This window comes from Mesoplodon densirostris, chromosome 19 (assembly GCF_025265405.1).
Source record: "Mesoplodon densirostris isolate mMesDen1 chromosome 19, mMesDen1 primary haplotype, whole genome shotgun sequence".
Taxonomy (NCBI): domain Eukaryota; kingdom Metazoa; phylum Chordata; class Mammalia; order Artiodactyla; family Ziphiidae; genus Mesoplodon; species Mesoplodon densirostris.
The window spans coordinates 39145664-39163087 of record NC_082679.1 but is presented as its reverse complement, the minus strand read 5'-3'; the positions used below and the strand labels follow the sequence as shown (position 1 = coordinate 39163087).

The following is a 17424-nucleotide window of genomic DNA, read 5'->3' as shown; positions in this document are numbered from 1 at the left end:
GTGAATGCTGGGCTTTTAAAAATTGATTTCAGGGCTTCCCTGGTGGTGCAGTGGTTGAGAGTCCGCCTGCCGATGCAGGGGACGCGGGTTCGTGCCCCGGTCCGGGAGGATCCCACATGCCGCGGAGCGGCTGGGCCCGTGAGCCATGGCCGCTGATCCTGCGCGTCCGGAGCCTGTGCTCCGCGACGGGAGAGGCCACGACAGTGAGAGGCCCACGTACCACATTAAAAAATAATAATAATAAATAAATAAATAAATTGATTTCATGTTTTACTTGTAGTCTAATAAATATCATCCCAAACAAATAAGAACCACAGGAATTCTGCATGGAGAGAGCACACAGACTTTTGCTTCACCTTTGTTACCAGCCACTCTGCAGCGAGACCGACTTTTTTGAAAAGGGTACTGGTTCTCCTTCAAGGATATGATGCGGATGCCATGGCAAAACTGAGTCAGATGTAGTAATCCTGTGGCTTTTTGGCCGTTGTAGGCAGGTTTGGGGCCACACATGCTGCTGCGGACACTTCAGGCTCATTCAAGGCAATAATAGTAATAACTGAAATAATGGCTTTAAGAGGTTGACAAAGCATCGTCCTATCTGATTACTGCAACAAGGGCTGTGACATCTTTTTCACAGACGTGGAAACAGTTCTGTCTAATTCAAAGGCTTGCTCAAGGCTAGAGACTGGCAACACAAACCTGATGCCAGGCCTTCTGAATACAAGTCCAGGGCTCATTTTCCATCACCTTGCCCCCAAAGTCTCCTTTGAGTCATATCCTAGGTGCGTGTAACTGGTGGAAATTCAACTGTATGTGTTCAACAAAATAATGAGAGCACTCAATCCCAATGCAGGTATCGGGAGCTCAGATGACACCACACATTTTCACATGGTGACCACAGGCCCTGGAGTGGGCCTGGAACAGAGGTCACAGGTCTGCCATCTGAGCATCTGCCGTACCGAGTGAGAGCTCCATGTTTAAAGAGCTTTCTCTCCTTTACACAGAAAGTTATATTTTGCCGTGTGTTCTTTTTTCTCATATCAGTTACATTATTACATGCATCATACATTTTTTTTGCCAGATTGAATACACTACACTTTGAATTTGGTACCTTATGGGTCACTTAAGGAATTCTTGAGAGTCATCTGGACTCTGTAGTTTCTAGATGATTTCATGATTTCTGATACTAGATTCTAACTCGGCAGTAAAATGCAACACCACAGACTGGAGCCTCCAGGGGCCACTTTCTCATTTGATGACCCAGAGCTATTTTGGTTTTTATGATCTAGGCTTTTCTAGACAAAAACCAAGGTGGCCTAGATCTTGGTGAACACTGACCTGAGCCCTTGTAGACAGAAGGAGAAAAACACCAGAAACAGTATGTTTTACTCTCTCCTACCTCCTCTACTTGCAGGGTTTCTTTTTCAACTTTTTCGAGTAACTCTTTTCTCAACAAGAACTCTTTGTCCAGATCGAGGGACATTTCCATGGCTCGGTGTAGCTTGCTCTGAAATATAACAACACAGCAAGTCTTGAGCAAAGATGATTGCTTAGAACTATAGGAAGGATAGACAGACAAACAGCTCTTTATTAAGCAGGAGAATAGCAGGACCAACCAGGAACTTGGGCCTGCCCTTCTCATGGCTGCCCAGATTTTCAGAATCCTGGTGTCTAAGTGGCAGGGGAGGAGAGGACCTCAGGAGGCTTATCCTCACCTGCAAAGTAGCCAGATACACCTGGACCCAAATCCTACCCCACCACTTACTAAGAGAACCTCTCTAAACTAGGGCTAGTTGGCTTGTAGGGTTGTAGAAAGGCTTAAAGGGAGACAAACCTGGTAAAGTGTTGAGCACAGTGCCTGACACACTGAGAACCCATGGCAGATGGCCGCCATCACTACCTCACTTGGATGAAGAGGTGGATGCTACTGTGAGCCCGCTGGACAGGTGAGGGAGCTGACTTTTAGGGAGGTGAAACAACTTCCCCAGGGTCACAGAGACAAGGGGGAGCCAGGTTTGATCCAAGGCAGCGTGATTTCACAGCCCACGGACTCCACCACTGTCTCCAAAGCCTATCAGGACTGGGCCTGCTGGTGCTGGAGAGATCCTGCAGGAGCTGCTCCACAGCTTCCTGTTGCATCTTTTGCTGCCGCCCCTCACCAGCTCCTCCCTGGTCCCTGCTTCTTAGGTTTGCCCGCTTTGGACCTCCATCTACTAGTGGTGAAGAGTCAACCTGGAGGAGTTGGGATATGCTCTGCTTGGCTGAGGAGGAGGGGGCCGAGGGCCAGAAGCCAGTGACTCCAGGGGGCTGGCCAACAAACCCTGAGAACCCACCCAGGCACTGGTCGGCAAAACAACCTAGGCCTGGCCACCAAGGGGCCGGCTCACAGCCCTGACAGAGGTGCAAGGAGAAATGCCAAACTGCAACTGTGCCAAGCACCAAGAATGCATGGGCACTGGTCCCAAAGGTTTCCCTGGGGGAAGAGATGCTGGAAAAAGAGAGGTGAAGTCAAGTATGTCTAGGTAAGAGGGGTGGGAAGAACATTTAAAGCTAAGGAAAGAGCCTTGGGAGAGGAGGGTCCAAAAGGAGCCGGAGAGAGGAGGGTACTGGGGCAATGCTCGAAGGTATCAAATCTTAGACCTGGCAGAAAAGCCTGGAGCCACCTGCCTGAGGGAACTTAGAGCACCTGGGGCCACCTCCCTCCCCATTCCTCTCCTCTCCAATCCCTTCTTTAAGGCTCATTTCCTGTTCCACATCTTGCATGAAGTTGCTCTTCTGAGGAAAGCAAAAGTGGATAAGAGGCCAGGCTGAGGGGGTCAGCTGTGGGGAAGGGAAGGCAGGACAGGTCTTCACTGCACACCAGCCAGTCAGGTGGGAGAAAAGGAGAGCAGAGGGAAAACACTCATTCACCCGACAACTTAGAGAGACAGCTAGAGACACAGGGCAGGAAAGAACGGAAGCTCAAGGCAGCCCCTGGCTCTGCTGGGGCGGGGCCTTCAAGGAGGTGTAATGAGAGTAATTGGGATCCTGAGGAGGATGATGGTCATTGAGGCAGCTACTTCTGAAAAGGCATGTTAGCTTTCTGTTGCTGTGTAACAAGTTATCACAAATTTTGTGGCTTAAAGTAACACACATTTATTATCTCACAGTTCCTATAGATCAGAAGTCCAAGCACAGTGTGGCTGGATTCTCTGCCCAGGGAGTGACCCACCGTGTGGGCCAGGGCTGGGTCTTATCTGGACCTGGGGTCCTTGCCAAGCTCACAGGTTGTTGGTGGGAAGCATTTCCTTGAAGTTGTAAGACCGAGCTCTCCATTTTCTTTCTGGCTGTCAGCAGGAGGTGGCCCTTGGCTCCTGGAGGCCACCCTCAGACACCTTCCATGTGGTCCCTCTATCTTCGAGCCAGCAATGGAGAACTTCTCATCCAGAGAATTCCCTTCATGCTTCAAATTTCTGCCTTCCTCATCCAGAGAAAACTCTCTACTTTCAAAGGGCTCATGTGATTAGGTCAGACCCACTGGGATAATATCCTCATCTCAAGGTCAAGGGTGCCCTCTAATTTAACCTAATCATAGAGCAGAATGGAACCTAATAACAGAATCCGTCGTATCCAGAGCCCTGGGCATTGTGCAGGGTGAATATACCAGGGGGCGGGGAGTCTTGGGGGACATCTTGGAATTCTATCTAACACAAGGCACCACTAGTTTATACACGGATCACTAGTTTACAGTCAGTTAAGAGCGACACCTCAAAGCTGTAGTCACGTGCTTATATTCTACCAGCCTCCATCAGGCAGGGCTTGAAGGCATAGCACAGAAAAAGGGTTGACTGAGACCCACTCATAAAACTCATAGAAGAGAAGAGACCATGTCTGTCTCCTTCACAGCTGTACCCTCATCACTTAGCCCTGTGCCTGGCATGCCATAGGTACTCAGTACATTTGGTAATAGAGGAAAATTATTCTATATATTTTTAATGAGGTCTCATACTTGGGTGTTTGACATTTATATGAAAGTGATCCCTCCTGCCACCCTTCCATCCCCTAAACATACACCTGAATTTTTAGCAGTTTTTGACAATCCATGCTGAGCACCTGCTTTTGCCAGGCCCTGTCCTCAGTGCTGGGGACACATCACAGACCAGCCGGAGGTCTGTCCTGGTGGTAAGTCACAAAAACCTGCTTCTGAGAGGTGACACATCGGCCCATAGTCCCCAGTAGAGTCCCCATTCAAACCCAGGTGAGGCCAGACTCTACAACCCACAGTTGTTGGGCCCCGTTTCCCCCAGGAGGCCTGAGAACTGAGACACAGAAAAGTGAGCCTGCTTCTCTCTCAGCCCCTCGCTGTGTCACCTTAGGACTCCAGCAGGCATCTCCTCCCAGCTCCACCATCTGCTTGCTATTATTCTAAACAGGCCTACAGGCACCCTGGCCCCTGGGATTCTGACTGGAATGGCTCCCATTCTGCCCACCGTGGCCTGTGTTGCCGCTGCTTGGGTGTCACAATCAATAGGCACTGTGCATTTAGATGTCCTAAGCAGCGCGAGCCTTGGACCTAGCTGTTGCATTTTATAAACCAGTAGCTCCACTCCAAAGCCCTGGCTTTTCCCCACAAGACCAGACTGGCCCTGCGCCACTCAGTTGATTTCTCAGGATAAGATCAAGGTCCAATGTGATGTAACCACGTACCTCGAGGCTCTCCAGCTGGACACATGAATTTCAGAATGTGAGCATGGCCTTGCGTACACACATTATGCCAGGGGAAGGCAGCTGGGTGAGATGGGACACGCACTGGACTAGGAATCCAAGCTCTGTCACAAACATGTTGCTTGAATCCAGCAATTATTCTGCCTCTTTCAGCCTCAGGTTTTTCATTTGTAAAAGGAAAACGCTGGACAAACATAAACCTAGTCTAAACACATTCGAATTCACATTTTTAAATGACACTGTGTGGGCCAAATGACGCTTACCTGTGAGCTACCTAAGCCCGTGGCCGCTCTTGCCACCTAGACACTAGGCCAGGGGTCAGCAACTTTGCTCTGTAAAAGGCCAGATAGTAAATATTTTAGGCTTTGCAGGCCAAGGGGCAAAATTGAACATACTGTGTAATTACCTACACTAACAAGAGAAAAAACAAATTTCCACAAATGTTTTATTGATAAAATTCAAACTAAAATAATTAAGTATAATATTTTGGAATGCAGGTCTACTATTGAGAAGAATGAAATTTCTAGGGGAGAAATCAATTTAGCTTAATTGGGTTTCAAAGGGAGTGTTCTCTATCAAATCAGTTGCAAATGTTCTGTAAAAACCATCCTTAGCTCCCAGACCAGTGGGCAGGATACACGGGCCCACAGTTAGCTGACTATTGCATCAGACAGTTGCCAGCAGGGTGACCAGGCAGCCTGGTCTGCTGAGGACAGGCCATGTTCATGCCCACAGTTTCTGCTTAATTATCAATAGTGCCTCTTTCTCTACAAAAAGGGTTCTGTGTGGATGAGGAATTATTTAGTAGTTTTCTGATTTATAGCTAAGATGATTTCCTTTTCAGGGTTTTAAGCAAGGAAGTGCTTATTACACACTAAATTAAACAGGGCCCTAAATGTGGCTGGTTATCAAAACTCACTGTGCATAAAAATCATCTGGGAGTTAAGGAAAAAAAAAAAAGATGCATGGCCCTCACCCCTTAATTCAATTGGTCAGGGTTGGACTAGAGAGTCTGTCTAATTTAAAAAAAAAACAAAAGCCTCCTTGGATGGTTCTAATGTGCAGCCAGGATTGTGGGGACATTCGGAGTATTTTAGGAGACATGGCTTCGTCGGGAGAAATCAGAGAGCAACAGGGGAGTGGAGGACGCCTAGGCTCTCAGTGAAACCACAGTGGTGCCCTGGCACCTCTCTGTGGCTGGAAAGGTAGGCACAGAAAGCCCTGGGGACCAGCGCGGACCTTACTTTGTATGCATTAAGGATCTGCAGGGTGTTTCCGGATACCAGCTTCAGCTGGATCAGTTCTTGATTCCTTGCTTCAAATGTCTCTGAAAACTGAGCATTCTCGAACTTCAGCTGCTGCAAGTCAACATCGTGGAGGGCCTCTCCCACCTCTTCCTTCTACAGCTCAGAGAGAGGAAACGATGTGAGGTTGTGACTTCTGAATGTATGGCTCGCACTTTGCAATTCCTAGTGAGCTTTTGGAAGTCAGTCATCATTCAGACATTCAACAAACTTGGATTGGGGATCTGCTTGGTGCCAGGCATGGTGTTAGGCACCAGGGATAGAGATCTGAGTAAATATGATACTCCCATACTCAATGACAGTTCACACACAGGTCATAGCATGGTGTAGTGGGACACACAGGGGCAGAGGGCAAACAGAAGCCCCTCAGCCAGCCCAGAAGAGAATGGAAGGCTGGGTCGGGGGAGGCTTTCCCCAGGAAGTGGTGCCTAAACAGGGCTGTGTAGGAAGAAAGGCCATTTAAAAGTTGTTTTTAACCTGGAAAACCCAGGACAAGCAGCCCATAAACGTCCTTCCTTTGATCCCATGACATTTCTGCATGGGGGGTGTATCAGTGCACTGGGTTCGCTCCCCAGCCCTGGTCCCACCTTACCTGCCCCACCAGGTCTGTGCCATCTTACATTTGTGGTACACAAGAGCCAAACTCAGGTCTGTTCCCCATCCCCACATGCTACCCATGCTCTACTACCTCCTAGAAGGCATCTTCTTCCCTTTCCCCCAAAACAACAGAACAATTTCCTTAAGCCCCAACTGACCCACCCTCTAGCTCAAATGTTCCCAGCCCATCTTCCACACCAGAGGGTAACCCCTCCCTCCACGCAGCCTCCTGAGGCTGTGGCTCCTGGTCCCTGTCACTGTTTCCTCTGTATGGCAGTTAGGCATCCATGCCTTTTCTCACCATCACCACTCCCCGCTAGCCTGTGAGCCTGCAAGGGCAGGACCACATTAGTGTCATCTCTGTGTAGCAATGGCTTTTAGGTTAAACGTCATCCATCTGCTTCCACTCTCACGCTTCAGGATGCCTGAGCTTGCATGAAGCCCAGAGAACTAGGAACTCAGTATCAGGAGGCAGCTCAGCTGGGGCCACGTTCTTTCTTATACTGAACTCAACTCTCCTTGGCTGACACTTTCACCCCAACCCAGCTCCACCCTGGGGGCCCTCCCAAGCAGTATGTTCTCTTCCCCACAGCGGCCAGCGCACTTGGAGACAGCAGCCATGGCTCTTGTGGGCTCCTCCTCCTTGGCCCCATCAGTTGCAGGTTCCCTGACATGCTTTCTCTCCCCTTGCTCTCCATTCCCTCTCCTACGTGGACTCTAGTTTACAGATTGTTTCAAGTGTGGCACTCTCCCTGAGACACAGTGCTCCAGGTGGGCTACTCAGAACAGAGTGCAGTGAGACCAACCGTTTTTGGGGGGCACTGTGGAGTGCAGCCTAGGCTGCAGCACTGCCCCCAGCTGAGCGGACTTTATCAGCTTCTCCATGACTAAGCCACCCAGCACCTGTGCAGATATTTGGGGGGATCAAAGTGGAGGACCTTACATTTGTCCTTCGTCACTTCGTGTGTTAAAGTTGTCCCAGCCTGTTGAGCCTTTGGGATCCCAAGTCAATCAAGCAATAATTCCCAGACATCTTAATTCTCCTGCCCAACTCTGTGTCACTGTCAGTGGCCACCTCGGACGCACATACCATCAGCGCCCATATAATGAGTTAATAACACAAATATTGAGCTAAAAGAGGATGGAGCTATGTAACCACATCCTAGAGGCCCTGTGCCATGTCTGCCTTACTGCCTTTAATCAGGAGCCTTTAAGGTCAGCTGTTCAAAGACTTACCAAGGCATACTACTAACTGTGCCACCCAGGCCACATTCCCCAAAAGAGTCAATAAGTATGTCATGAGGGTCTTTTAAATTCAAGCCACCTCCATCTACAGATTTGCCAGCACAGAAACTGTATTAGTTTCCTGTTGCTGCTGTAACAAATGACCACAAATTCAAGGGTTTAAAACAACATAAATGTATTATCTTACAGCTCATGAGGTCAGAAGTCCAAAATGGTTCTTTGGACTAAAATCAAGGTGTTGGCAGGGCTGCATTCCTTCTGGAGGCTCAAGAGGAGAATCTGTTTCCTTGCCCTTTCCAGCTTCTGCAGGTAGCCTGCATCCTTTGTTCATAATCCCTTCCTCTATCTTAAAAGTGCATCACTCTGATCTCTGCTTCCATTACTACATCTTCTCTGACTCTCATTCTCCTGCCTCCCTCTCATCAGGACCCTTGTGATTACACTGGACCCACTCAGATAATCGACGATAAACTCCCCATCTCAAGATCCTTGACTTAATCACACCTGCACAATCTTTATTCCACGTAAGGTAACATACTCACAGACTCCAGGAATGAGGACGTGGACATCTTTGGGAAGACGTTGTTCTACACACCACAGTAACCTTAGAAAAAAGAAAGACAAAGCCACATACCTGCCTCAATTGTAGAAGCATCTTTTTCCTCTGGACTTTGAGAGAGACATTTTTCAAACATAATTTATACTTCATATTATCCTGAAAAATAAAAGCAAATTTTAATCCATTGCTCTTCTTCTTCCCTGTTGGTTTGAAAAGTTGGCAGGTCTGGGGCTGCAAAACTAAACCTTGAGCCCTAACATTCAGTCACCTATTTTTAAGTCTTTTATGGCTACTCAAGCTGGTGTTGCTATGGTATTTTACTCATGACCAAGAAGCAGAGGAAACTGGGTCTGCTCCATACAAATTTTCTATTGATTTTAAATTCAAGATAACTTGGGTATATCTTTAGGTATAGGGGCCTTTACTGACAAAATGATTTATGATTCTTTGGTCTATTATTCTCTTGGTAATTTACATAATTTTTATTACATATAACATGTTACAGTTAGTGACTCTATCTATCTCCAGGATCCAAAGTCTGATATGCTACAAAACCTCTGGAAAAGAAGGAGCATTTTATGTCTCATTCTTACAATAATGGAACTCAAAGAAATTAAGATTTACTTGCTGCATGCCACGTAGTCACCTGCCTAGATAAGACTCACACCTTTCTCAAGATAACATCAGATCTTGAAACAAACAGCAAAATACAGTAAGTCCCCTACATATGAACAAGTTCCATTCTGAGAGCGTGGTCATAAGTCCAATCTGTTTGTACGTCCAACAAAGTTAGCCTAGGTACCCAACCAACACAATCAGCTGTATAGTACTGTACTGTAGGTTTATAACGCACCTTCACATCTTTGAAAGTTCGCAACTTGAAGGTTCCTATGTAGAGGACTTACATACGGTCTGAGATACTATGAATATTCATGCTGCCTGACTGATTTTAGACTTGATAAACTTGCATTTTTTTTTTTTTTTTTTTTTTTTTGCGGTATGCGGGCCTCTCACTGTTGTGGCCTCCCCCGTTGCGGAGCACAGGCTCCGGACGCGCAGGCTCCGGACGCGCAGGCTCAGCGGCCATGGCTCACGGGCCCAGCCGCTCCGCGGCATATGGGATCCTCCCAGACCGGGGCACGAACCCGTATCCCCTGCATCGGCAGGCGGACTCTCAACCACTTGCGCCACCAGGGAGGCCCGATAAACTTGCATTTTAAGACACACATGCTGTGAGGGACACAAAAAATCTGCATATGTGGGCAGCATTTACAGTGGACCAAATGGAGTGGGGCTGCCTCACGTGGGCCACTTCTGTGTCATCGTTCTATGAATCTATTTCCCCTTCTAAGCTCTAACCTCCTGCCCACTCACCCTCCTGCGGTTCATGTCCTCAATGTACTTCATCACTTTCTGAGTGTCCAAAATACTCCCTTTCTTCTTGGATATGGTCTTTAGAATATCTTTTTCAAACTCATGCACTTCTCTCTGAACTTCGGTCCACCGAATTTCAGCTTCCTCAATGATAGCCTGGGGGAGTCAGCACAAAGAGAGAACAGTTTACAAAATTTCTCAAGGATATAGCTGTCTAAGGAAACCTAGATGTATTGGGTGACCTATTTGTGTCCCAATGCATAACGTTTCTTCTTAGTCTTAGAAAGATATCCTTAAGATACAAATTGGACAATACGAATATTATTATTTAAAAGCATTCCTCAAAAAAGTTATAGTCTCGATATAAAGGGGAAGAACAAACAAAAACAGGGACTTCCCTGCTGGTGCAGTGGTTAAGAATCCGCCTGCCAATGAAGGGGACACGGGTTCGAGCCCTGGCTTGGGAAGATCCCACATGCCGTGGAGCAACTAAGCCCATGTGTCACAACCACTGAGCCTGGGTTCTAGAGCCCACGAGCCACAAATACTGAGCCCTCGTGCCACAACTACGGAAGCCCGCACACCTAAAGCCCATGCTCCACAACAGGAGAAGCCACCGCAATGAGAAGCCCGTGCACCGCAACGAAGAGTAGCCCCCGCTCGCCGCAACTAGAGAAAGCCCGCGAGCAGCAATGAAGACCCAACGCAGCCAAACATAGATAAATTTTTTTAAAAAAGAGGTGATGAGGGTGGATTTAAAAAAAAAAAACAGGGCCTTGAGTATCTCCAGAAATATGTATTTCCATATCTGAAACATTATTTATCCATTAAAAATTATAACATTAATATCATATCATATATATAAAAAATATCTAGAAGGCTATATGCCAAAACATTAACCACAGTCATATCTGGAAAGATGGATTAGTGGGGAGGCAAAGAAGCACTCTGTAATTTTTAAAAAGATGCTATAAATGAATCTATGTGTTGATATGGAAAGACATTATTAAGTGAAAAGTATGGTTTACAAAATAATGATACCTTTTTATAAAGAAATTCATACACACATAGAAAATAATATAAATTCTAGGAGAAAAATACAAGAGCCAAATACAAGTCTTAGGTGGTAAGACTGTGGATGTTTTCAAATGTTCCTCTTTTAGCTTACCTGTATGTTTAAATTTTGCTACGACAGAGATTGTCTTTAAATAAGAAAACACAGACACACATACATTATTTTAAAGAACGAAATTAGTAGCTGCAGAGCAAATCATCTTTGTTCAGGCTTTTTCACTGGGCACCAAGAAGCAAAAGCATCTTCCTTCTCCGGCCGGCGTCTGGCCCCAGCCTCCTCCCTCCCCATCATCTTCACAGGCCAGAACATCCATCCACCTTAAATGCTACTTCCTATGCATCGCTCTTCTGCTCAGTTATCCTCACTGGGGTCCTGATTTCTAAGACATCAAAGAGAAGCCCCTCTGCTTGGCTTTCAAGGTCTCACAGCCCTACTCGACTTTATTTCCTACCATAGCCCCCAAAGCACCTTCTTCTCTAATCACACCAGCCTCCTCAAGGTCCTAACTTGCCATGTTCATTCCTACCTCCACATCCTTGTTCATGTCATTCACCTTACCTAGGGTGCCCTTGTCTTCCTATTCCTTAAACAAATGCCACCATTCTTCAAGGCCACGCCAAGTCCTATGTCCAGCCCCACCTCCTCAACACAGTCTTCTTTGACCACCCTAGCCCACATTGTGATGTTTAATCACACAGTCTAGCATATCAGGACAAAGCTACCACATCCTGACCTCCTTTAACATGTTAGAATTCAATGATGCATGTTTGGGAAGAGAAAGAAGGAGAGAGGGGAAAGGGCAGGAGGGAGGGAGAGAGGGAGAGAGGGAAAGAAGGATAGGTTTATGCAGTACAGATGATTCTATCAATGGAGACATGAGTCCACTGATCCATCTCTTTCAAGGAAATGAGTGTGATTCTGTGTGTGCCTCCATTTAGAAATGGAAAAATTTAGAAATAGAACAGAAATATCTATTTTTCATACAACATGGCTATCAAATGCAAGCCAACAACTTCATCCCATGGGCAACCAAGTTAACAGCAATGTTTCTTCTCTGGAGGAAAACTGATTGCAGTGGTCTCCAACAAGACATGAACCATGGTCATGGATGCTGCATATGGAGGGTGACAAGGGATTTTTCACCCAACTCACTGACTTAAACCTCCAGCCCACTGTATTATTAAGGAATTATTATAAATTTTTAAGGGCATTTATAGTTATTATGGTTATGGGTTTTTTTTAAAAGAATCCAAATCTTAGAGACATATATTGAAATATTTACAGATAAATGATATGTTTAAGATTCACTTCATAATAGCCCAGTGGCCTATTATGAGGGGCAAGTTGGTAGGGATATGGAGGGAACAAGAGTGGCCATGCATTGATGACTGTTACGTGTGGGTGTTGAATACATAAGGGTTCGCTGTGCTAGCTTCTCTACATTTGTGTATTTTGAGATTTCTCATCTTAAAGAGTTTAAAATTTGATATCTCCTCAAGCAGGTGGTAAGTTCCTTAAAGGTAGGCCCTCAACTTATCTTATCCTACTTGTGTTTCTCTCAAAGCACCAACAGTTATATGAACATACTATAGGTACTTCTTGCTGAGGTGGAAACGGGGAGCCCAGGGACGACAGCCTATAGGAAGGTATACCTCGTGATGCCGCAGGTCCCTTTTGGCATTTGCCCTTATGTGCCTTATTTCACTCTTTGTGTCATCCAGCTCTTTTTGCACAAGCTTGAATTTTTGGTCCACGCTGAGGCCTGTTACACGTTCCAGACTTACGCGGGATTTGGATCTATGCCTGCCTCGTAACTGTAACACAAGAAAAACAAAGCCATTGTCAAATAGGAATTGGCAATAAAGCAGCCTAAGGTGGGCATCAAAACGACCACTCAGGCCTGCTAGAAATCGCTCTGAATGACATCCAGAGAGAACCAATTCAATGTGAAAGGATTCTGGATATTAGGCCTGAGGTGATGTTCATTTTACAAGTCAACCTAAGGCACCGTGCCAAATACTTCAAAGGCCTATGCTTGACAATGAACTGAAAATAAATAAGGGAATGTGTCTTGAGGGTGGGAAAACTGTGAACCTGCTATAGACTAGCACTCAAGTCAGTGTCAGGGAAAGCCTGGAGCTCAGTGCTGCCCAAACTGAACACAGAAGAGAAATTGCATCAGGGGCCACAGTGTTCAGCAAAAACCAAAAAGACAAGAATTTTGGATTTCCTAGGCATTGAAGCCAAAGGTCAAAAGCAGGTGGCCCAGGGAATGTGTGGACCTGAAGATGACATTGTTTGGCCCTCAAAAAAATAGACCTATATGCAGTTTTAAATTAAAAAGAAATTAATTACCCACATTTGAAAATCAGAGGTTTCTACCAAAATAATCCAGATTTCCAGCTTCTCTTGAAAAATCAGCTGCTCTGGCAATACCAGGTTGTCTGGCTGGCCCTTTTAGATGGGGGAGAAACTCTCCAGTGCCCACACCAGGCCCATTTTCACTCCTGTATGTGGCTGGCCAGGCCTTGTACACGTTTGGGTCCCCAAAATGAAGGGAGTTATTTCAAATTAACTAAGATATTCTGTGAGAGTCAGTCCACTGTGAGTTGAACCTGATTCCCTTCATGCTCATTTGAAAGAGAAACCTTGGAGGGGAAGGAAGAATCAAAAGTAGAACAGTGAGAAAGTCATATGCTACTTGGCCAAGAGGGAACACCAAAAATGGATAACAAACACCACTGGCATCTAAAGGGACAAACAGAATAAAAGAATTCTTAGATCTCTCTTGCATACCTGTGCAATTTCTGCTCCTGATATTTTAATTTCTGATAACCCTGGAGGTCGCTGGTCCCTGGGCTCCAATTTATTGTAATATTTTTCAAACATCTCTGTCTCAGTTTTGAGAGCAGAGATTCTGTAGCTGCAAGACAGAGGGTGCCTAAGTAAGTTCCACCAATAGGAGTTTAAACCCCAAATAACTAGTATTTAACACTTACTAGCTTTGTATGACCTTCTGCAAGATATTTAACCTCTTGGTGCCTCACTTTCCTCATCTGTAAAATGGGAATAATAACAGCACCTATCATTGAGTGTTGTGATAAGAAATGCAAAGACTTTGGGTCAGTGTCTGGCACACAGTAAATGCAATTTAAGTATTCTATATATTTTTAAAATACATCTAATGAGCCACAAAATTCAGAGCACTGGGATTACAGGCATACCTTAGGGATATTCCAGGTTCAGTTCCAGACCACCTCAACAAAGCAAATATTGCAATAAAGTGAGTCATATAAATTTTTTGGTTTTCCAGTGCACATAAAGTTATGTTTATATTATACTGTAGTCTACTAAGTGTGCAACAGCATTATGTCAAAAAAAAAATACATACCTTACTTTAAGAATACTTTATTGCTAAAAAAATGCTAACCATCATTTGAGCCTTCAGTGAGTCATAATCCTTTTGCAATAGTAACATCAAAAATCACTGATCACAAATCACCATAGCAAATATAATAATAATGAAAAAGTTCGAAATATTGTAAGAATTACCAAAATGTGACAGAGACACGAAGTGAGCAAATGCTGTTGGAAAAAGTGGCATCAATAGACCTGCTCAATGCAGGGATGCCACAAACCTTCATTTTGTAAAAAACACAATATCTGCAAAGTGCAGTAAAGCAAAATGCAATAAAATGAGACATGCCTATATATTTTAAATTGCTACAACCTTCTTCTTCAAGTATCTTCTAACCCATCTGTGAGTTTTCTTCTGAATTACTACTGAATACTTGAAATGACACATATCCACAATCTTCAGAGGTTTTTCCTTTGGTTTATATTTCTCAGCTCTTTCATTTCCAGCATGCAATGGATGAAGTATCCACTAGAAGTCTATTATAAATGGTGGAAAAGCTTTGAATAGATGGTTTTTAAACAACTAGAGATAATAAATCTATTCTGTAGGTGCCAAGATTATGACCCTTTTAACTTATATAACATACATGTATGTTCTATATGAGTGTGTATAATACACACATATGTATGTAAATGTATATATGAGAGAGAACAGCTCTGATATTTGCATACATTATTGAGCTGAATATCTGTTTATTGAGCTGAAAATCCTGTTTGGCTGAATTTTAAGATTAGTGGGAAAGGCTCAACAGAAAAGCCCAATATATCAAAGCATCTTTCTTTTTCAGCATATGTCATGTTCCCAGTGTAGGCTGGGGAGTTACACCTGAGTCTTAATCTTAGCCCTACCACTGACTAGTTGTGTGACTGTAGGAAAGTGACTTAACTTTTGTGTCTGTTTCCTCACCAACTTTCTAGGGTTATGTGCCATTCTATAAGGTCATATATGCAAAATACTTGGCACATAATAAGCACTCAAAAGGTTGTAGTTATTTTAGCAATAATACCTCAATTCTGACCTAAACTATTTATAAATATATTGAAGTAACACCTATTCAGCTGCCAGGCCAGGGTATTCTGTGTGAGACCAGTAAGTTGTACAATTAACCTCAACTACATCATGGAATCTTGACATCCAATTTACTTGCTATAGTAGATATTAAAACAGACTGCTAAAAATACAGAATATTGAGCTAGTCCTTCTTTGCTGTCCACCTCCATGCTCATACTCAGGTTCAGATATAAGTTGCTTCATACTAAAAACATCTCAATAGCCTCCTTTCTATCTGCTGCCACATTAATTTTAGCATAGAATCTTAGCATTGGAAAGAGGCTTAGAGGTCACCTGGTCCAAGCTGCCGCCGCACAGTAGAGGAGCGGCTAAGCACACTGTGTGGCACCAGACAGACCCACTAGGCTGAAGCTCTGACTTCACCAATTACCCTCTGGGCTTCGCACCACCTTCTTTTTTTGGCTTCATCAGTGGCTTGTTAGCGCCATGGCAGTGGAAACACGGGAATAAAGAGCAAAGGTAAGCGTCTTCCCCACTTCGGGGGTCTCAGTTTCCTCAATGTTCAATGCGGACTTGGAGCATTCCGTGCTGGACCAAGCTCCGAGCCCACACGCTGAGGAGGGACCGCCCCCTGAAGCCGGCAGGCTGGTACCTGAGCTCTTCCACCAGCCCACACAGCTGGGTAACAGGCAGCTCTCTCTCATCCTGGGCTTGCGCCTCGCTGGCAGAAGTCTCAGAGTCCTCGTCCGTCATCGCTGCCGAAGCTACCCTTGTCAAAGCACCTTGTCAACGCCGAGTATGGCCGAGAGCGCCGTGGGCCTAGCGGCCCCACGTCACTCTGGCTGCGACCTAGCAGTGCGTTGCCACGGCGACCCGACGCGTGCGTGGGGGGGCGGGGCTTCGGAGGCCCCGCCCAGCGTTCCCGCCCAGCGTTCCCGCCCAGCGCCGCGCTGACCAGAGCGAGGTTACCGGCCTTGGCTAGACACGTAAGTGCGTTCACCGTTCACTTTTTCAACAATAATTCTTAAAATGATGATAATAACAGCTACTGTTTGCTCAGCACTTACTATGCCCTTGGCACCGTGTTAAGCATGGTTTATGAAAATCCTTGCAGCAACCTTGTAATAGTATCTATTCTTCTCTTTTTCCAAACTGGGAAACTAAGACCCAGAAAGTTCATTCGATTTGTCGGAGTGTCTTGCTTCTTGCACCTCACTGTGAGGCCTCTACTCTGTTCGCCACCTGGCACTTCATATATACTCACTGCAGTTTCTCTCAGGTACTAATAACCTGCATTCCTGGAAGGAAAAAACTTGGCTGATTATTAAATGGGTATAAATTCAAGAGACATTTCTAAATAGTGATAATGTATTATGTCCTGAGTATCCTGGGGTAATGTATGGAGCAGACCATTCTGACCCTCAGGGGGCTTCTAGTTAAATGAGGAGATCGACCCTAAACCAGCTGTTGCAACCTGGAGTGATGATGGTGGCAAGCGTTGTGCCTCACACCATTTTATAGTCATTAACTCATTTAATTCTCAAAACAGTCTTATGAAACTGGTACCATTGTCTTCCTCTTACAGATCAGGAAACTGAGGAATATAGTAGCTTAGATGAGTGGCCACCCAGGAATGGAGTCACCCTCCAGCTAAACTCAAGTCCATGCTGTTGACTCCTACACCCATGTGCCTCCAGACAAGGGTCTGCCAGGCAGCAGGGTTGCTGTCTGTCTGCTCCCAACAGGATGGAAGAGGACAGAGGGCAGGATGGGCAGACTTCTTTGAGGGAGGGTGGGCCTGGATGTAGTTAGAAAGCAAGCTGTGATAAAATGCTTAGAATGAGGGTCAGCCACTCCCTGACCCCCACCACCCCGCAAGAGACATGTGTTAGCATCAACACATAGTCACTGAAGTCCAAAGAAGGACTTTCGTTTTGCTGCTTAGGATGCACAATTTTAGGGCCAGAGTGGACTTACTAGAGAGGATAGCAGAGAGACTGAGCCCTGCCACCACCTTCTCTCTGCTGGTAGGCCTCTTGGGATGGGCTCAGCGAGCAATGCTTAATATGCTCATATACCCCGTGGTACAGATGGGTGCCAGCCCCAAGAGGGCTCAAAGCAAGAAAGGGCTCTGCAG

General features: G+C 45.5%; 1 protein-coding gene across 2 annotated transcripts in view; it reads right to left on the bottom strand.

Annotated features, from left to right (window-relative positions):
- Nucleotides 1-16112, bottom strand: part of CCDC113 (coiled-coil domain containing 113) — a 30911-nt gene extending 14799 nt beyond the window's left edge. The window contains exons 1-8 of one of the 2 annotated variants that reach the window (XM_060084162.1): nt 15940-16014; nt 13858-13914; nt 13655-13781; nt 12511-12672; nt 9784-9939; nt 8485-8565; nt 5949-6104; nt 1400-1507 (exon numbers count right to left, since the gene is read on the bottom strand). In XM_060084162.1, the coding sequence (XP_059940145.1) occupies nt 1400-1507; nt 5949-6104; nt 8485-8565; nt 9784-9939; nt 12511-12672; nt 13655-13747 (756 nt within the window). In that variant the 5' untranslated portion in view covers nt 13748-13781; nt 13858-13914; nt 15940-16014. Of the gene's footprint in view, nt 1-1399; nt 1508-5948; nt 6105-8484; nt 8566-9783; nt 9940-12510; nt 12673-13654; nt 13782-13857; nt 13915-15939 lie in introns of both variants that reach the window. The other variant, XM_060084161.1, reaches the window with a different exon arrangement.
- Nucleotides 16113-17424: the final 1312 nt, after the last annotated feature.